This window comes from Stegastes partitus, unplaced genomic scaffold, assembly GCF_000690725.1.
Source record: "Stegastes partitus isolate 25-593 unplaced genomic scaffold, Stegastes_partitus-1.0.2 Scaffold742, whole genome shotgun sequence".
Lineage (NCBI taxonomy): Eukaryota > Metazoa > Chordata > Actinopteri > Pomacentridae > Stegastes > Stegastes partitus.
Genome location: NW_007578473.1, coordinates 118,038 through 138,873, shown reverse-complemented (window position 1 = coordinate 138,873; position 20,836 = coordinate 118,038). Strand labels below are relative to the sequence as shown.

The 20,836-nt window shown below is 43.8% G+C and overlaps 2 protein-coding genes across 2 annotated transcripts in view; both read left to right on the top strand.

Annotated features, from left to right (window-relative positions):
- Positions 1-2,388, top strand: part of prex1 (phosphatidylinositol-3,4,5-trisphosphate-dependent Rac exchange factor 1) — a 91,058-nt gene extending 88,670 nt beyond the window's left edge. Inside the window, exon 40 of the mRNA XM_008291433.1 lies at positions 52-2,388. Within this exon, the coding sequence (XP_008289655.1) occupies positions 52-94 (43 nt within the window). The 3' untranslated portion in view covers positions 95-2,388. The remainder of the gene's footprint in view (positions 1-51) is intronic.
- Positions 2,389-3,396: 1,008 nt separating this feature from the next.
- LOC103364334 (potassium voltage-gated channel subfamily KQT member 2-like) lies at positions 3,397-18,884 on the top strand. Its single transcript, XM_008291409.1, has 8 exons — positions 3,397-3,695; positions 14,430-14,520; positions 14,608-14,734; positions 15,216-15,391; positions 16,351-16,476; positions 17,054-17,164; positions 18,569-18,664; positions 18,786-18,884. The coding sequence occupies exons 1-8, from the start codon at positions 3,397-3,399 to the stop codon at positions 18,882-18,884; spliced, it is 1,125 nt and encodes a 374-aa protein (XP_008289631.1).
- The last annotated feature ends 1,952 nt before the right edge of the window (positions 18,885-20,836 follow it).

Below are 20,836 nucleotides of genomic sequence, written 5' to 3'. Positions count from 1 at the left end.
CAAGGTGGATTCCCCTCATCTGAATTCCCTCCCACCCCACTTCTTCCACAGGCTGTTCAAGCTGTGTTTGCCGCCCTCAGACGGAGAGCTCTAAAAATACCGTCGGCTCAGAGAGGGAGAGCGGCTGCAGAAGTGGAAAAACGACGGAAGATGATGGAAGCGAAGAGGACGAGACTTATCTCTTTTCCTCTGAGAGACACTGCCAGTGGAAAGACCCTCACTCCCCCCTACTGCCCCATTTACATAGGGATCATTACAACATGGATACCACTAGAGTCCTCAGGGCAACGCACAGGCTGAACAGGACTGCACAGACAACCAGTGTTCGTTACTGCAACCTGAGGCTCAAGACGAGTCATAAACTGCGTTGGCTGCCTGACTCCACAAAGCTGACATAAATGACTTGACAACCGGTGCAAGATGCTAACAACATGAGCAAAATGGGAGGGAGGCTTCGTTAGAGATGATGTCTACCAGGATGATGCTCACACCTTTTCTCTTTTATTAATAACTGGATTAACCAAACTACCTGTAGTTAACCACCATACTAAATGCAGATGTTATCCGTTTTGCCTTGGACTGCAAACTCCAGAGAGCCGTCTCCTTCTCCGTTTTAGGCTGGTGTTCCCCAGGGCTCGACGCTGGGACCCCGAGCAAAGTAGAATATTTGAATATCGTCGTATTCGTGCATGATGGCTGACTGAGCAGAAAGTCAAAGAGTAGACTGAGGGATGGAAGTAGGGAATGAGGGACAGATGAAGATATGATTGGGGGGGGAGGCTGTTTCGTCTTTAGCCCGTTGCATGTGGTTACTGTGCAATTACTGTAGGTTTAGTGTGAGTACTATATTACTGCACTATATGAAGGATAGTTATTTATTGTGTCCAGAAGGAGCGTCTTTATCGCTTACCTATACTATATCAGGTATCAGAGAATCTAAAAGCATTCCAGCCTTCGTATTGAACAGTATTTAAAGGACCAATGGCATGCCTTTTTTTTTTTTTTTTTTACATATAACTGCTTGTGTATTTTTTTTATTTATGTAAATGGTCTGAACTCATATAGCGTCTTTCTACCGTAGTGGTACTCAAAGCGCTTTACAGTGTTTCCTATTCGCCCATTCACACACCGGTGGCGACAGAGCTGCCGTGCGAGGTGCTGCCTGCCGTCACGGGGGGGAACTCGGGTTTGGTTTCTTGCCCGAGGACACGTCGGCTTGTGGAAGAGCCGGGGGAGGGGGGGATCAACTGGGGAACAACCTGATCCACCGCCTGAGCCACAGCCGCCCAATGTGTTTGGAACATGTCAGGAAGCGTTACAATAATCTTCAGGGAGTGCGAGGTGTGGGCGAAGGTAATCAGAATCAGGACAGAGGAAGCTAAAACAAACTATACAAGGCTGTTTGGCGACAAGCGGCCGAGTCAGCAGGTGCTGATGTGGAATCACTGTAAGTTATTAATATATTAATTCAAATGTGCTAGTTGAAGGATTGCCTTCTGTTAACTAAGACATCATTAGATTTTTTTAAATTGGCTTTTACGTCGTCTCGGAGCTGTTGCGTTTACTGTAGGTATTAAAACAAGCACAATTATTGGTCAATGCAGTGTTAGCGTAAAGTACTGTAAGCTGTAAACAAAGGGACTGTTTGATGACTGAACACCGTGGCGTCAGTTCACCGGAGACTTAAATGTTCTTGTACATACAGACTGTAGCGACGTCGGAGGAGACGATGGGTTTATGTGTTGCAGCAGCAGCAGCAGCAGAGTAATGTTTTAAATTAAATTGGATTATTTTTGTGGAGATAATATAGTATATAAAACATTTTGTATTTGCGAAGAGAAGCCGCTTCTCTTCCCGGAGCGTAACCTCACTGACGACCTGTTTCTGACTGTTAAAAACGATGTCACGCATTTCAAACATCTCCGTTGACACGCTGCGTTCATCCAGGAGGCTACTTAGTCCTTTTTTTATTTATTTAAAAGCGGCCTGTTTCCAAACGAGCATGCTGGAATAGTAGTAGTAGCATGATCACTGCAGATTCACACCCGTCGGTTGGCATGTAGGACTCACGGTTATCATCACTTCCTGTACCGAGCAGTGTGAAGAGCATGAACTCCCAGCGCAGCGTTAGTCGCCATGATTTGGTCTCGAGTGTACGTCAGCCGTTCAGATTAACTTGGATAAACTGATCACACGTCTATTTACATTATTCTAATGTTTCATTGTTGTATATAGTTTATCTGCAATTTTGTGTTGCTTTAAAATAACTGTACAAAGGTTTTGTTTTTTTGTTTTTTTTTGATCGATCTTTCTAAAATGATTATTGTAAATGGAATCTTAACAAGCTAGTAAATAAAAATGTTCTCAGTACGACTGGCTCCAGCAGAGGATGTGATGCCCACAGTCTTCTTTAAACTAATGTTACTGCCGTTCATGTGTTCCTACTCTGCTGTGTGTTTGTTTTGCATCTGATCTTCTGCTTTTGACGGCAGTTTCACACGAGGGACTCAACAGAAAGTGAGCTGAGCAGATGATTACCTCTCTTTGCCTTCACACGCCACATCAGCTGACTGAACAGCAGCTCCTCGCCCCTCTTACTCATAATTTCTATGATCTTTGATTACTTCCTGCTTTCTGTATTATCGTGGGAACTTCCCTCAGATCACACATATTTGATCAACATCCTGCAAATTGATCTGCAATGTTTCTCTCTGGAAGGTGCAGTTAAGTGTGTGCTGCTGATGTTGGCAGATGCAGGGGCTGAATGTTTTCAGGGAACCTTTAAAACACAGCTTGACACATTTCTTTTTTTTCTCTTCTGTCCATTAACCTCACTGAAGAAAGCTGCACACATGAATATTGCATGAACGTGCATCATCCAGTGAAAGCCTCCCTTGCAGCCGCCCTCTTGGAGCTGGGTGGAGAGGATGGAAGGTTATCTCGGGTTAGGTTTCCAGAACTAAGACAAGTGTTTTCCCCAAAGCACACGGATGATCCTCTCCTCCTTCCAAGTCAGTAGCTTGTGATTGTTTTTGCGCCAGTTTGACCAGATGTTGCAGAGGGCTGATTTGATGCAGCATTTATTTCTACTGTACTGTGATATTCCTCCACAGTAGAAACCAATGTCCACAGCCTGTAAGCTGCAGATGACCAACGTGATTAGACTGTGGAGTGAAATTGCATTGTGCATCTCCCTCCTTGCTGTGTCTGTCAGACGGCCGGAAGGGGCTCAGGCAAAAGCATACACTGTGCAGTTTCGCACGGTTATTGCAATTGGTTTTCTAGGGGGACCGACACCGTCTGCATTCTCCACCAGCACACACCCCTCAGCACCGGTGATGCATCCCCGCGGCAAGGACACGAACAACTCCTCGCTGGAATCGCCTCGACTTTAGGATGGTGCAGAAATCTCTCAACGGCGGGGTTTACCCAGCTCAAGCCGGAGAGAAGAAGCACAAAGTCGGGTTCGTCGGTTTGGACCCCGGGGCTCCCGAATCCAGCAGGGACGGGGCGCTGCTCATTGCGGGCTCGGAAAGCACCAAGCGGAGCAGCATCCTCTGCAGACCCAGATCGAGCATCTCCGCGGGGAGACCCAGACCGTCGAAGAAAAATGCCAACTATCGGAAACTACAGAATTTCCTGTACAATGCGCTGGAGAGACCGCGGGGATGGGCGTTCATCTACCATGCCTATGTGTGAGTGCTGCATGGCTTCAGCATGTCGGTTCGGTACCGGTGGGGGGGTTTTATGTGGTACCTGCACACTACTGCTGCTGTGTCGTTGTTTGGAGGAGCTGCTGTGGAGTTTGGCAGCTTGTATGTTCTGGTTCTGCATTGATGTTCTAATGGCGCATTGAAGGGTTAAAGCCTGTGCTGCTGCTGCTGCTGCTGCTGCTGCTGCTATAGAAGTGGTGTCAGTTCACCTGCAGAACTCCGGCCACAACTCTCATGATTGGCTTTTGGCAACTTACATCTTTAGGAACTTTCACGTTGCCGTGATGCAAAACATGCATCCAGCCCGTGTGCTGTGCGTGTGGTCCTGATGCTGACACCGGGTTGTTCCGTTATGATGCAGCAGGTTTCAGCACCGACGTCCGTGGACAGCTCCGGGCCGCGCCGCTACTTTCACTAATTAACGGTGCAGTGCAGTGATGAGGACTCTTCTTAATACATAGTAGTGTGCGTGTGTGTGTGTGTGTGTGCAGACAAAGGGAGTGTTCAAGGTTTCACAGCCAGCTAGCAGACAGTGTGTGATGGCTTTTTGTGTGTCAGTGAGGTCTGGGTTGCCTGCCAATACTCCCGTCCATCATAAATATGTATGTTGGTGGTCCGTGTTCTCTGGTGAGTGGTCAGCAATGAGAGCAACAACCTATCAGGGAATTCATATTTGTGACACATTAAAGGGCTGCTGCAGGGACCCAGCGATGCATTTCACATTTTAGGAGAACAAATGTAGAATTTGCAAAGCAAGTTATCCCAACTCTCTTCCTACATTTCCCATAATGCAATCTCTTCAGACCCTCCCTGCCTCATCATCGCCCAAACTCCATGTCTTTGCTGCAGGCTTCCTGTTGAAGTTCTCTCTTCTCACATGCAGCTTTTGTGCATCCCAGTAAGACGGAACATTTACAGCATGTTCAGCCAACGATGCTCCAGTTTTCATATGACAAGGAGGGTTAACGGTGCTGTGAAGTGCCGCCCAGTCGCCTCTAAATCCTCACATTTCAGTGGAACTCCAGGCTTGGTAGTGAGGAGCAGAAATAGCCACGGCATTAAGGAATTCATTGTGCACAGCATATCGACTCCCCTGAGACCGCCCGACGCCCAAAAGTAAGCCTGTGCTTTAATGTGAACTTGCACACACACACACACACACTCGCACACACACACACACTCTCACACAGGGCCTGCAGGTACTTCTAAAGTATTAACTGTGTTATACTATAGCAGCCAAATGAAATGCCTTCAGCCCTCACAGATCCTCAGTGAGCTTTATGGAGGAATCTAGTGCACCCAGAAGTGATGGGTTTTATTTTTGTGGGATAATTCAACATTTGGAGCCAAACTACACCAAGCAGCCTAGTTAGAACCAGGTCAGTACCATGTGCGCTGTCTAAAATCAGAATCCTTTGAAAGGGGGTAAATTCATGTCCATCTCAGCCCCAATATGAAGAAATCTAACCGGAGGAAGGTGAAGGACGTGTGTCCTCCCTGACACAAACACACCAACATGCATTCATGCACCGTCCGTCTGCACAGACATCAGGACTCTGTCTTTATTCCACCCGTCTCTCTTTTACATTATTCATAATCACCACACTTCATTTCATCTGCCAACTCTTTGCTTCCAGCCGCCTGATCTATTAAACTACCGAGTGCTGACATCATTCAGATCTTTCGACCTCCTGCTTCATTCTATTTCTCATCCAAAATGAGAAGCATTTGGCAAACAAAACGACGCTGCTGCCTTGAACTACAGGAGACAGAATTACAAAGGGCACTGCTGCTTAGACAGCAGCCCTTCCTTTTTCGATGAGCCTTCTCTGGAAATGTTCGGCAGGTGTTTTATTCCCTGGTCCCATTTGTAATGTGTGTGAATGATCAATATGTGGAACATGAGTACCGACCATACATCCAGAGTACTCTCTCTGCTGCTGCCTCTCGTCTCTCTTCCTCCCTCTCTTTGTCTAGCTGAGGCCACCTCTTCCCCTTCAGCTCTGCTGCTGATCTAACATTAGCTAAAAGGTAGAGACGTAGTGACGCAAAGTCAAGGATATTCCCATTGCTCTGGCGTTTTGACACAAATTCTACTCCAAAATACGTCTTGACAGTTTTCAAAGAAGACTTTGTAGAGATATCCCGTCAGTTCTCTGCATCCTGAGCTCTCGACAAAGCTTTGGTACATTCAGGCTCTCGTACACAACTCTGGGCTCTGATGTAGTCACTGATTTGGCTTCAACAGGAGCCCGATTACTGCGTGTCCTCTTGCAGAAAGCACCAGCTGTGTGAAACACTTTGAAAGGCCTCTGCAGCTATAAGATGACAAACTGTCTCAGTTCTGCACCAGTGTGAAGAGGAGGAATATTACTGAGAAAGGCTGCACAGGGAGGAGGGCACGTAGAGGGTTTAGAAGGCGATCAATCATTGAAAACAAACTAAATGTTCTGTTAAGTGATTCAGAGAGACAGATTGAGGACATGGTACAGTTCCTCACCGTTTTGCTGAGCTGGCCGTCTGAAGACAAACTGGGGAAGAAAGAAGGCAAAGACAGCAGCAGACAGATGCTGGCTGCCAAGCTGCTGGGATGTGATGGAGTAGAGGAGGGCTCTGCTGTGCTGAAGTGGAGGTCTGAGGACTGTAGCAGGCCGTCGGCAGGAACGAAACACGTCCTACTGTCTTAATGAGAACTCCCAGTAAGCTGTAATTATATTTTCACATCTATTACTCCCCGTAAGTTCTGGGAATGAAAAACCTCCAAAACAAATCACCTGAAAACATCCCCTAATGAAGTCAGTAACAGCTGCAAAACATCCATCATCTACACCTTAATCCTCACTAGGGTCATGGAGGGCTGGAGTCTATCCCAGCTGACTCAGGGTGAAGGCAGGTTCACCTGGACAGGTAACCAGTCTATCACAGGGCTACACTTAGAGACAGACAACCAAGCACACTCACATTCACACCTACGGACAATTTACAATCACCAATTAACCTCAGCATGTTTCTGGACTTTGTGGGAGGAAGCCGGAGAACCCGGAGAGAACCCACGCTGCACGGGGAGAACATGGAGACCCCTCGCAGAACCGGCGACCTTCTAGCTGTGAGGCAACGGTGCTAACCACCGAGCCACCTCAGCTGCAAAACAGTGAGGCCAAAATGGGGATGATATAGTTTAAAACACAATAGGTGTCCTTGTCCTCTAATCACAGTCAGAATTGGAAAACTGTAGGGAAAAAAAATGACACATTTGTCTTCACGAATCAAAACTGTAAATGATAAACAGAACAGCCTCGTGGCATTAACTAAATTAAAACTGCCACTTTAGCTAATTTGATGAAACAGAAAGAAAGCACAACAAATTCAACATCCATCTTGATCACAGCAGCACCAGATGGACTCTTCAGTAAATGAGCTTGTCAGTCATCAAATGAAGGTGCTGGTTGTGTCTTTAACTCAGATACAGTCTGCTACTGATGCAGAGACCTCCAGGGTGGAAGGGATTGTTGTGAAGATGAAACAAGAGCCAACATGAAATGCAGACTTGCTCAACTCAACACAACTCCCACTGCAGCCTGAATTCATCTGCTAATGAGCAGTTAGCATGTAGCTTAGCATCGCTCTGAAACTGACCTCTTCTCTACCGGTGCCATTGTGAGAGTATGTTTCAGCCGAGGACGTCAAACAGAAGTCTCATTGGCTAACTTTGTCAATATTACAGTCATGATGGAGTCGCATTACATTTCAGTTAATTCCTTTTTTCTGTAAAGACAGCATCTATTGAATAATCATACCTGAAAACGAAGGAATTCTTTAAAGAATTTAACTTCGGATCTCGTGTATGTTTGTTTGTTTCATGCAGAGCTGAAAGTAGTGACTCACTGGGCTGCTTTGAATCATCAGTTTGTTCATTTTTACGTAGCTTCACTGTTTCTGTGTTTCCGTCAGCTGATTAATGCATTTCTGGTTGAAGACATGAAGGCAGTCCGGGTGTGTGTTCTGTCTGTTATAAGCATTTAGCAGAAAACAGAAACAAGAAAGGTCATTAGCTCGTAACAGCAGGTATTATTTATGCCAGTTATCAGGCTGTGATTGTTTCTGTTGTTTTGCAACATGAGCTGCTTCAGGTTTAAAAACACTGAGTAGTATTTGACTTGTATTAGAGTAATAATGAGGCGTGAGTCAACAGATTCTGGTCAGCTAGTGGCTACACTGGTTGTGCTTCTTCTGCTTCCTCTGGATATTCAACATGTTCGTTTGTCTTGGAAGAGCCGTCTTCTAAAATGAATATTTGGTACAAATGGGTAACTGCTGGAGCCAAATGTGTGATTCTGGCTAAATTAATAATACTGATTTGACTGAACATGACGGTTCAGTATTACACAAGTAAAGATCTGTTTGATTCTTTATCACGTTATTTGTTGGGAAATCCGCCTGAAGCTATAGAATCATTATTTTACGGTGCAGGATTGGAATGTCTTTGCACATTGCTGTGACTGGCTCTTAGGCTGCAGCACAGGAGCAGATGCACGCAGAGGTTTTACTGAAATTAAAGAAAATGCATTAACAGTGGGGTGAGTTATGAAGCATCAGCGGTCAACGTGTGGCGCATGTTGTCAGTGTAAAACGAACCAAACTAAGACAGAGAAGAGCATAGGTGGCTGGATGTGAGATAGGCTCTGGCTCAGGAGGCCGGCTTATACGACCAGAGACCCTGACCAGGTGTACCAGGACAGAGTATTATGAGCTCCACCCGGCCAGAGACCTGCAAGAGAGACGACCAAGGCTCTGTTTATTCTTCCAAGACAGGAAAACCTTTTCAGTGTTGCCCAGTGTGGCAGCTGTGAGTGTTGAATGCACAGCAGGGTGCCTTTGTGGCTCATAATTAACACAACGGGTCAATCATGTACTTATTTAAACAAGACGACGGCTCCAGAAAGTCATCCTCACACCGACCCAGAGAGGCCCGGGGCGGACGCTGCAGTGTTGGCACTGGGCTTCGGCAGGCACTGCTGCTTAGTGAAAAATCCTTTCTTCCTTATTTGCTCTCCTTGGGTTCGTCGCAGTCTAAATTTAGCGTGATGAGTATGTCTGGGTAGGCAATGTTGTGCTGAGCAGGGCAAATCAATGTTTCTTTATCTGCAGCTCAGGAGGAAATGCAGGCTTTTCTGCTTCCAACAACAGTTCCCTTCACTTGATTGATCAATAGTCACACTATTACTCGTGTTGTCTGGGCCTCTCTGGCAACAAGTAGACGTGTACGTTGCTGCCACGAACGTTTTACGGACGCGGTTCACACTCTTACTGGCTTTTTAATTGGGAGCTGAGGTGGTGGAGATGAGATGCTGTAAAAGTGTTTGTGTGTGTTTGTGTGTGTGTTTGTGTGTGTGTGTGTGCTGGAGCGCATATCAGTAGCTCAAACATTCATCTTTCTAATCTTGAAACAGAACATAAAACAATGAATCTATCATTGGCCAGTAGAATGAAAACCACAGTGTACAACAGTAAACTACAACTGAACTGGTTTGCTATTGGAAGCTTACCAGTATTATTAGATCTTGGGTCTGCTGGTTGAAGACATCCAACAGAAGTGAGCACACTCCTGTACATGAATGTCAGATGATCCAAATTTGTATCACTTCAGAAGAATTGCCACTAAGTTGATGAGTATTTCTTCTACTGAACAATCAGAAACAAATACTTTAGAGAGACCATATTGAAACCAAAGGCCCCAAAGTAGACACTCAAGGCAGCAACAATCAGTACACCTGTGATCACTGAAACTAAATGGAGAACAAAATAACTTTCTCATTTTAGAACCTATGAGCTGTGTCTGTCTGGATGTCTGCAAAAGAACTAAAAAATTAGATTTTGGGACTTCAGAGCGATGGATGATGGATAATCATGATGTGTAGAAGAAGTCATAATATCAGTCGTCCTCCTCCTACAGTGACACGGCAAACAGTGCGCTACCTTTTAAGTATTACAAAGTGACAGGGAAGGGCTTCAGGTGCTGCAAGGTGGCTCGTTGGTCAGCACCGTTGCCTCATAGCTTGAAGGTCGCTGGTTTGCGTCCCGGTGAGGACACCTGGGATCTTCCTGTGTGGAGTCTCCATGTTCTCCCCGTGCAGCGTGGGTTCTCATGTGAGTGTGCTTGGTTGTCTGTCTCTAAGTGTAGCCCTGTGATAGACTGGTTACCTGTCCAGGTGAACCTGCCTTCACCCTGAGTCAGCTGGGATAGACTCCAGCCCCCCTAGTGAGGATTAAGGTGTAGAGATGATGGATGCTTTTCTTAGTCGGTTGCTGAGCCTGTAGCTGCCTTTGAATATAAGTCATTTACTTCCGACAGCCTTGCTATCCGACATGAAAGAAGGTTTTACGTTTCGTGTCGGATTATCGAGTCACGACTGTATTTTGTGCTTTGAAAGCTTCAACAAGCTGGACTGAGGTTTTCACATTGTTAACAGAATAGAGAGTTGGATGAAAAGGTTGATACCACTTCATACCTGCCCCTTAAACGTGAGACTACAGGAGACATCAGCAGCCTGGTGCCGCTTAAGGTAATAAATAAATAGATAAATCCATCTAGCAAACCAGAAAAAAAAATAAAAATGCAGGTTGATATGCTGGACTATGCTGGCACATATCTGCCTGCGACATCACAGATATCTTTATAATAAGAACATGTGAACCATTTCTTCAGAGTCGTGAACTCTGAGCAAACACGTTGGGTTTCCACTTTACAGAAGCAAAGCTGGTCTTCAGAGGAGGCAAGTCAAAGTGACAAGCCAAAGGACTGTGAATGACAAGATGTGAAGCCTGGTTTCTTGACTGACTGACCTTAATATGCCTCATGGCATCACTGCAGCGGAAAACACAGGAATACCAGGAAGTCACAAGACAAGAGCTGCAAATTCAATCAGCTGAACAACAGGAAGCATAGCAGGCCTGTTCCTCTGGACTTAGGAAGACGTGGTACCATCGGACTTTGTTTCACTGAGGTGCAACCGAACACAAAGTTTGATGACAGCATTTTCACTTTCAGTCTTCCAGGAAGAGGCGAAGACGATGATCATCGGGTATCAAATGACTGCTGAAAGGAAGAAGGAGGATCAGTTTTCCTTTCTTCAAATATCACAAAAACCAGAGCAACCTGTCAGCAGAAAAACAAAGACTAAGAAAGCAGTGTTTTCAGTTTAAATGTACACTGACTGTGACTCCATCGTACCAGAGAAGCCTTTCAGCAGCTTGCATAGATTTAACAAATCAAACTACACCGACAAACTCAAAACTACTTCAGAGCATTCTCCATGCGTTAAGTGTTCGGTTTTATTAATCAAGCTGTGGCTGCTGTTCCCATTAATGACGTATAAGATGTTAAAACCTGACGATTTCTGTAAATGTCAGGGGGAATGACCTCCGTCTAACTGAACAGAGTGAATGTACAGAAGTGGTGCAGCTGCAGTTGAACGTGCTAAAAGCATTTATAGATTTTTTCTGCAACATCTTTACTCCCCCTGACAAATAATAATAATAAAGAAAACCACAGAGAAGAAACCAAGAACAGGCTCATCCTCTGACTTTACAGCGGCCACATTGATCTCTGCCTCTTCATTTCAGAGTTTGATGGGACTCAAAACAAACTGCAGCAGCAGGTGGAAGGATGTAAGCTGCTGCTGAAACAATTCAGAACTTTTGTTATTTTTTATTGTCATAATTTAAGGAGAAGTTTTGCAGATCCTTGGTGAGGATCCCTGAGGAGGAGTGACGAGGCCTGAATGAAGCGTAAGAACAAGTCAAAGATGAGATGAACTTACATGTAAATAGACAGTCGATAAATAGAACAATGAGCTGGTACTAATGAGTCAGATTCACTGAGTGAGGACTTTGTACTTAAAGCCTCCTTGAGGGAACGTTCAGAGACGGACAACGCCTCCCTAGAACACAATATTGTGATAGAGACTGCAGAGATTGTTGCGTTGACATTTTCAGATTGAAATGTTTGTTTCTGAGCCGATGGATGTGTCAGAGCATCTCCAGCCTGATTTATTCAAGCAACACCCTGAGAAATATCTCTATATAAACAGTTGTATGAGTGTATATTTTAACAGAAATTGTTCACAGTATGGGAGTTACAGGTGTGTTTTTGTGTAAGGCAGCATGGTCTGGGATCTTTCTGTGTGGAGTCTCCATGTTCTCCCCGTGCAGCGTGGGTTCTCTCCGAGTTCTCCGGCTTCCTCCCACAGTCCAGAAACATGCTGAGGTTAACTGGTGATTGTAAATTGTCCGTAGGTGTGAATGTGAGTGTGCTTGGTTGTCTGTCTCTAAGTGTAGCCCTGTGATAGACTGAAAAAACTACAGAAAATGTCGGCCATGTTTTTTTTCTTTTTCTGTGGACACATTGTTAATTAACAGAAAATAATTTGGGACACAGTGTGAGTAATGATCTGCCAGTACGTCTACTGTCTGTCTACTTGCTGTTTATTTATTTATTTATTTTATTGTTTATTGACAGGACAATGTACAACTACATTATGCTCAAGAGCAAGGATGCTTGTACCAGACTATAGCTGTCGAGCTAGTTTCCATCTGTAGTCCTGGGAAAGGGGCAGAGGTCACAGTGACATGTTTACAGTGCAGTCAGTGTTTCACACACATTCATTCATTCATTCGTCCAGAAGGAACATACATCACTCAACAGACAAAGTGCATCATCACAACAAGTCATAAAACAGGCATCACATATTTGTGTCATACACATGTCTCGGAGCCCTAAAATTACACTAAAAACATTTACTGATGTGAACATCTCTGGTTTGTGAGAAACCAATCTTTAACTTCTTTTGTGAAGCTTCTGACATTGTCTAAGCTCAGGATTGCTGGGGGTGCATTCCATTTCTTTGTACCTGGACAGGAGAAGGCAGAAATGACGTTTTGCATCCTGGAATGTTGCAGTGTCTCCTGGTAGCTGTTCTGGTCGTTTCTGCTGTCTGATATACAAAAGCTTTGCTGTTGCTAACTATACGTTTAAATTCAGATTTATTTACTGAAATGTTGCAGGACATGTGCAATCCTCGGTTTAAATATGCTGATAGTGTTGAAATCAAAGGCGGTGAAGGCAGTTTTTTTTTTGTTTTTTTTATCAACGAAGTGAAGCGATGCAGAGAATGATCTGTTTATGTGTGTGAGGGCTGGTTGTAGCTCCTCTTCGGCTATTCTACATCTTCAAAGCTGCACAAATCAGTGTTTTTATATCAATAACAGATGCAATGACTACGTGTAATGGAAAGGTGTTAGAATTATCACTGCTTTTTGCCTCTTTTGTATTATTTTTGTTACCCTACAAGCTCTAAAAGTTTGATTCTCAGCGGTGGCGTGCAACCTGTCCAGCACCAAACAACATGGTGGAGGTTTTAGCATTAAATTCCTGGACAGGTGAACCACACTGATGATGTGGGTGGGCTGTATCAGGCAGCAGGTGAACACTCTGATGCCTAAACTTTAGAGAAGTGGCTTCTCTCAGTAGGTTGATGCTCTCTGCCTCTGACAGGTGTGATCCATGAAGGTGTCGCCTCTCAGCTACTCAGACGTGGATGATCTGCTGTTAATGTCTTCATTGGACACCCTCTGAGGTCTTTTGTGGTCTTGATGGACCAGGAGACGTTTTGCAGCACAAATAGGACCTCCACAGTATCAGACAGGTGGTTTTAACATGGCGGCGGATTGCTTCCTCATGCCCTTCATGTATCTTAGTCTATCGTCATCCCGCTTTTACTCAGAATTAAATAACCTACATGGCATTAACGCAGTGTGAGCTTTACAGTGGAACACCTGATCCTGTGCTCAGGAAACACTCACCGACATTCCACAGCATCTCCACTGCGGTTAATGTCGGTTGCGGCTGCGTCTTTTCAGATCCTGCACTGACCTGGTGTTGGGTTTCATCAGGCACTCTCCATTAGCTCTGCTTTGGATTTCTTCCAGAAGCTCTTTTCTAAAGAACGTCCCTGAGGCCGGGCTCTGCCGCTCCTCTTCCTCCTCTTCGGATCACGTGTCCTCTTACGTCCAATGAGGTGCTCGTCTGATGGTCTCAGCGTCTTCTGGGCGGAACTCGATTGATTTTCCTCCAAACCTCTTGTGTTCTAATCACATCGTTCTGCTGAAAGGCATCAGACCGTCAGTTTCATCCAAATGAATCACCGTTTATACATCTTTAATCGTTTTTTGCTTTCTGAATGCTACAGACATGAACCGTCATAATGACTTCTACAGGAAGTATCTCAGAATGTTGGAAAGTGGTGGAAAAGTTTAGATCTTCTGATGACAGAAGCAGCTTGATGTTCTCCCCTGTTCACCCAGACTGTTTGATTTGTGTGCAAACATATTCAACACAAAGGGAACGCTTCATGTGATTATTTCTGTCAACTGATACAGGGGAAAACAGCTGAAATACAGTTCTTCTTCCTTTTTTTGGTACTTTTTTTAAACAGATTTTTGGTTTTCGATGCTCATTTCTTTGTGCTTTATATCGTAGCTGTGAATGTTGACTGTTCCCTGGTATGTTGTGTGTTTGCTGGACTAGCAGGTCTTGGATTTAACCCTCAGAAGCATTTCACTGACAGTGCATGTGTTATATCTGTGTGTTGCTTTAAACTTGAGCAGAACACGTTCATCAGTCACATGCACTAACTTCTGTCCTTCTATCTCATTCAGCTTCCTGCTGGTCTTCTCCTGCCTCATACTCTCAGTGTTTGCCACCATCAGAGAGTTCAAAAATAGCTCAGAGAGTGCCTTGTACATCCTGGTAGGTATCGTTTTACATGGTTCAACCATCAGCTGCACGTGTATTGATGTCACAGGATTAACTCCCAGGTTTTGGTGAACTCCACAGGAAATTGTGACCATCGTGGTGTTTGGAGTGGAGTACATTGTGAGGATATGGGCCGCCGGCTGCTGCTGTCGATACCGAGGATGGAGAGGGAGGCTCAAATTTGCCAGAAAGCCTTTCTGTGTCATCGGTGAGGAAACAGGGTCGAACTGTATTTTGTTTGCTGTCATTTCTGTCTCCTTGATTTCCCAGAACGTAACCCAGGAACACTGCTGTGTTTTGTCCATTTTCAAATGCTAGAACTTTTGAACAGCGACAGTAGAACCATCTTTGAAACTGAACTTTTAACCAGTTTGATCTGATTAATCAAGGACATGAAGAGTTCATTTGCAAAAACAGATAACTCCATCTTCACAAACCTTCAGAAAACCCACTTTTCCATCATCTACCTGAGACAACATCAATCAAACTTAAGTTATATTTGTAATTTCTACTGATTCAAATCCACTCAGCTTCAGTTTGATTGATATTATCTCAAGAAAACAACAAAAAACAAGTTTTCTGAAAATCTACAGGAAAGGAGTTATATCTGTTTTTGCAGATGAACTCTTCATAAATGATCTCGTGCTTCCCCGTGCTTCTATATTTTACTGTTTTGTTTCTCTCCTCAGACATCATGGTGCTGATTGCATCAGTGTCCGTGTTGGCAGCTGGATCTCAGGGCAACGTTTTTGCCACCTCGGCCATCAGAAGTCTGAGGTTCCTGCAGATTCTGCGCATGCTGCGTATGGATCGCCGTGGAGGGACCTGGAAGCTGCTCGGATCTGTAGTTTATGCCCACAGCAAGGTGATCCCAACGTCATTCAGTGTTGTCAGTAGGTCTCTCAGTGTTGTAGTCAGAGGTTGGGTAATTAAAACCAGGTCTGATTTCAAGTCAGTTCAGTTCAATTTTATTTGTATAGCGCAGCTCACAACATATGTCCTCTCACAGCGGTTAACATAGTCAGTTAAAGACCGTATGAATTTAAATTAAGAACCAACAATCTAAAGCAGCCTTTGGACTCCCTCTGAGCAAGCTGTCGGTGGGAAGGAACCACAAACTCCAAAAAATGCTTCCCTTTATACTTTATCTTCAAGATTTTTTGATGACCTTTGTCTGCATGAAGAACTGTTGAAGTGTTGGTGAAGCTAACCAGATGAAATATAAGGTGTTAATGACTCCTTAAGAATATCAGTACCTTAAACTCCCAACTAGTCAGTCAGACCTGATGAAGCCTCTTGGATGAGAGGTGGAACGTCTTCAAGGAACTCAAGCAAGTCCAGTTGCCATGATTAATCTACTAGAACCTGGATGACTGAGAGTCTTCCCAGACATAGGACAGGTTGTTAAACTGGTTATTTGCATCTTCACACGGGTTGAAGCATCAGAGCTTCAGCTAAACCTGCAGCAGCCTTTTGATTTCCCACCACGTTGGTTCAATGACACATTATTTCCTGCTGTGTCTCTTCTACGTAATCCAGTCACAGGAAACACGATTTCCCCTGTTTTATTTTAATGAGCTTAAAAACACTGTTATTTTCCTGCAGTAATGAGCTGCTCCTGTGCTTGTGTGCGATGATGTAAGACAGAGAGAAAAATAAACATGCTGATGGAATAGCTGGGTGAGCCCACAGGGACTCACACAATCACGTCAGGTGTTATTACAGCGTGGCCATTTTCCCTCGTTGCCACCTTTGGAAGACATTCTAGATGACTCTTTATTACTTTACGTTCCCTGATGGTGTCGTCTTTGGTGTCGTCTGCAGGAGCTCATCACAGCGTGGTACATCGGCTTCCTGTGCCTCATCTTGGCTTCGTTCCTGGTCTACTCCGTGGAAAAGGAGTCAAACATTGAGTTTGAGACCTACGCCGATGCTCTTTGGTGGGGACTGGTAAGACTATCTTCTAAATAACAACAAGGATTTAAATGTATATCTGAGCTGTTCAGCTGGTGACCACTGAGTTCATTCCCATCCCGGTTCAGGTGTGGCTTTACAGGACGATGACCAGACAATCTGAACCAAAACACAGACAGTCCACCTGAACTTGCAGCTATATTTAGACGACACAGTGCCACAGATGACAGTCGGTTAGTGTTTCAGTTAAAGATGTAGCACAATCCTCTCAGGTTGTAGGACAGACAATCAGCCGCATGATGTTCTGGATAACGATGTGTATGAAGGTGACATTAAGTGATCCATCTTCACCAGCCCTTTGGGAAGGTGAGACAACGTTCTACAAGCAGAGCCGATACCCTCATCACAGATGTGTGACTCTTTACTGACTTGTGGTCTCTGACTCGACTCTCCATCGGCCCGTTATCATTTCCGACATACTTTGGTGCTTCGTGACGTTCTGCTGTAGTGATGCCATGTACTCATATCACAGACAATAGAGTATAACATGCTGGATTTATATTTCTGTTGAGAACAACCTGTATCAGTGACGTTGTTTTATTCTGTCCATCAGATCACGCTCACCACCATCGGTTATGGTGACAAGGTTCCCAAAACTTGGAACGGACGCCTGCTGGCAGCTACTTTCAGTATGATCGGGGTGGCCTTCTTTGCACTTCCTGCTGTAAGTACGTGGGCTCGTCAGGAGTGCTTTCAGCCAAATGTCATTAGTGACTAAAAGTGCTGATCTATCAGATCCACATCTGTGTTTATTTGGTCTCTACCCATCAGGGTTCTGTGTCAGCGCTCATCAATGTGACGTCTCAAACCTCATTGAGAAACTGTACATGATTTTCATCTTTGGATTTACTTTCATGAATTTTGATGTTCTCTCTTCGGTGTCTGAATGTTTTAATGCTATCTAAACTATAGCATGTTGATGCTAATTTATATTTAGCATGTTAACAGGTAGGACTAGTATGGAAACATTTAAAGACTTAGGTGGTTAAACTTAATTTAATCATTTATGGTGATAAAACAGTGTCGTACATAACAGAAGACATTTCTGAATTCTCTCTACTTCTAACCAGAGCTGTCCTGTTTCTATAGAGGTGCAGGACTTTGTATTAAATATGTGACAGGAGCAGAAAATGTGCAGAAACTGAATCACCACCCATCTGTAATACTCCTCTCAGCTCGACACAACATTTTGTCACCTCACTGCTTTCATATTACAGCACAGAGATGTAGTATAATTCATGTCTATGCTCATATTAACCTTTTCTGTGATGTTATAGCGTTCTGTTTTCATCTGTTTTCATCTGTTTTCATCATCCAATCAGGTTAAGGTCCAAATACTGATATACAATCAGAGGGACAGTGAATATTGGACTTGGATTCACTGTATTACAAGAAACACAACACTAGCAGTGAATAAAAGAATGTTGTATTTAAACTAAGTTATTCACTAAATAAAGTGCAGGAATCATTTGTTTTTTTCCCCCATACTGGACATTTAAGTAATTCTCAGCAATAATATAGTTAATGTTCATATTTACACCCATGTATTCCTGAAATATGTGCTGTTGTATATATTGGAAAAGAACAGTTTTTACAATCCCACCCAGTCTGTCAGACTGTATGTGCCAGCTGTGGTTGTTCATCTGTAAAAGTGAGCCCAATGGTTCCTCTGAGTCAAAAAAGAAAACAAAAGAAAAAAGCTCACCAATTCAGTCACTGATGCTTTTGTCAGTTGCTGGTGAATGTTCGTTGTTTCACCTGAGGTTTGAAGGTGTTAGACTCAGCAGTAAGCTCTGAGTGAGCAGCTAACATTTGTTCAGCATATGGCAAAGAAACAGCGTGGACTGCTGTATCATCACTGGAAACACATCATTCAACTCTCAGCATTTCTCTCAAACGTCTGCTGGTGAACATCTGCAGCATAACCTCTTCACTAGATGGTTTTGTGAGATTGGTGCTGGACACTGTGGTGAAGGAGTTCAGCTGCTGTTGTTGTGATTCCTCCTCCTGGCCAGTTGGGGTCAACAAAGGTCACTCATCACTTTCTGGGCTTCCTATGTCTGTTTAGGGCATCCTGGGTTCTGGCTTTGCCCTCAAAGTCCAGGAGCAGCACAGACAGAAACATTTTGAGAAGAGACGTAACCCTGCTGCAGGCCTCATCCAGGTAACAACAACTCATACAACTCATACAACTCCATATATCTATTGAACAGATATAATCTCTGTTTGCGTTTCTGGTTAAAAACAAAAACAAAACCTAAAATGAGTTTTGTCTCTCCATCCAGGCTGCTTGGAGGTTTTACGCCACCAACCTTTCCCGTACAGATCTGCTGTGCACTTGGGATTTTTATGAGCAGACTGTAGCTGTTCCAATGTACAGGTAAGTGATTAAATCAGCTGAACAATGCTGCACATTATTCAGCAATTTCAGGAAATACAATTGTTTTCCCATATCACATTCTGCTACCTTCTTCAAAACTGGGAGTCAAAGTAGAAAACTGAACCCACTGCCTCTGTTGGATCAGATGTAGCCGTCTGTTGTGGAGGATCACACACTGGGGTGGCTTTTCATTTTCTCTTTTACAAAGGGTATTTTCCAATTCTTGAATCCTGACAGTTTTACTGCTGTATGAATCAGCACATCGACGGCTGTGTTTGACTTTCACACCACAGATTTGTCTGCCTTTTATGCATCTGGAAGTGAAAGATCACCAGTTGTCGTTTCCATTTGGAAATTACTTTATGTTCGACTTCGTTCCAGTCGTAATGCGAGGTGAAAAGGTTACAACCTGCAGAATGGATAATTGCCAGACCAGATGCAATTAGCTTTAAAGGGCCCGAGGGCAAGCTTGGTCCTTGTAAACGTGAGCTGGTGAAACTATCTTGACAGAACGACAACATTTTCTTTGTCTTTTTTCCAGACTAATTCCACCCCTGAACCAGCTCGACTTGCTGAGGAATCTGAAAGGCAAATCATTCAGGTATGAACATGACTTTATGAGTGACCACGCTGATGATGTAATAGCATGATCTCATGCTGGCTGCTAAAAAAAAGAAGCAATAATGATGAATGCTACTGATATTAAATAAAGGCATTATTATTTTTAACAATACTCAAACTTGACGCCCCCTTCTCTCCCAAAGAGGTTCTAGCTAGTCCTAAATCCAAATTACCAGTGCCAAAATAATAAGAATTAAAATATTAAATGAAGATTAAAAAAATAAAAAATAAAAACAAACTTTTTCGTCATTGAGGGTTTTTTTTAATTATTACTTTTAAATTGAAGCACAATATGTGTTTCTGTTCATCAAATATCCAGAAATAAGAGAAACATCATAGATTTCTGTCAGATAGGGTAACACACATTGTTGCTCCTGTCTGTCAAACAGATCCTTCCTGGTAATGCCAAGACTCCTCCTATTGTGTTCCTTTCTTCTGTGGGGTTCCCCAGGGCTCTATTTTGGGTCCTCTCTTGTTCGCTTTATGCGTGGGGCATATTAGGCATAGACGTTGATTTTCATTGCTACATTGGTGACATCCAATTCTATGTCCCAGGGAAGCCTGGTACCACCAGAATCTCTTTTATTATGTACCTAGCTAATGCACCCGGCAGCCTCGCTGATATTTTTGACTCTGAGTTGTCTTTTAATGATCAGCTTGCGAAAGAGGTTCAGTCTTGCTTTTCTCAACTTGTTCCTTCATCTATCCAGACTAGTGCAGTTTATCCCGATATTAGCAAGCAAAAAAACAAAAGACTGCAGTTAATTCAAAATGCTGCTGTCAGGATTTTAATTTTAAGGTCTTATAACATTTTCTAAAGCATTGAAAGGTCAGGATCCTGCTAATACCTGTGATCAAAGAGACACCAACAGAAACACTGCTGCACATCGTTGTGCATTTAGCGAGCCGAACACTAAATTAAACATTTGTGAAGTTTACCAGAGAGGTAAACATTTTGACTCTCTCAGCAAAAAGGTCTAACATTTTGAATAATTTAGCTTTAAAGCAGCTAGAACAAGTATATTCATAAGAATGAACTATTACTGTATGATGTGAAAGGTGTTGCTTGTAGTGCCGAACCCAAAGACAGTTATCAGCTGACTGCAGGTCCCCTCAGCTCTCCTGATGTTGAAGGCGTCGAACATACTTTTGGTTTTCGAGCCTACAGCTTTACCATTATAGTTCACTCTCACAGTACCATTTGTTTCCATTTGCTTGTGATGTGGCGCTCTGCTTCCCCTGGCGCCATCATCCTAATAACATCCTGCAGGGTGTGATGCATCAATATTTTCTCATTTTGTAGGGTGTGCTTGTCTGACATTAGAGAGGCAAATA

Coding starts and splice junctions, on each gene's coding strand:
- LOC103364334 (XM_008291409.1), top strand. CDS start 3,397: ATGGTGCAGAAATCTCTCAACGGCGGGGTTTACCCAGCTCAAGCCGGA. Junction 14,521..14,607: donor AGAGTGCCTTGTACATCCTG/GTAGGTATCGTT, acceptor TGAACTCCACAG/GAAATTGTGACCATCGTGGT. Junction 15,392..16,350: donor TAGTTTATGCCCACAGCAAG/GTGATCCCAACG, acceptor TGTCGTCTGCAG/GAGCTCATCACAGCGTGGTA.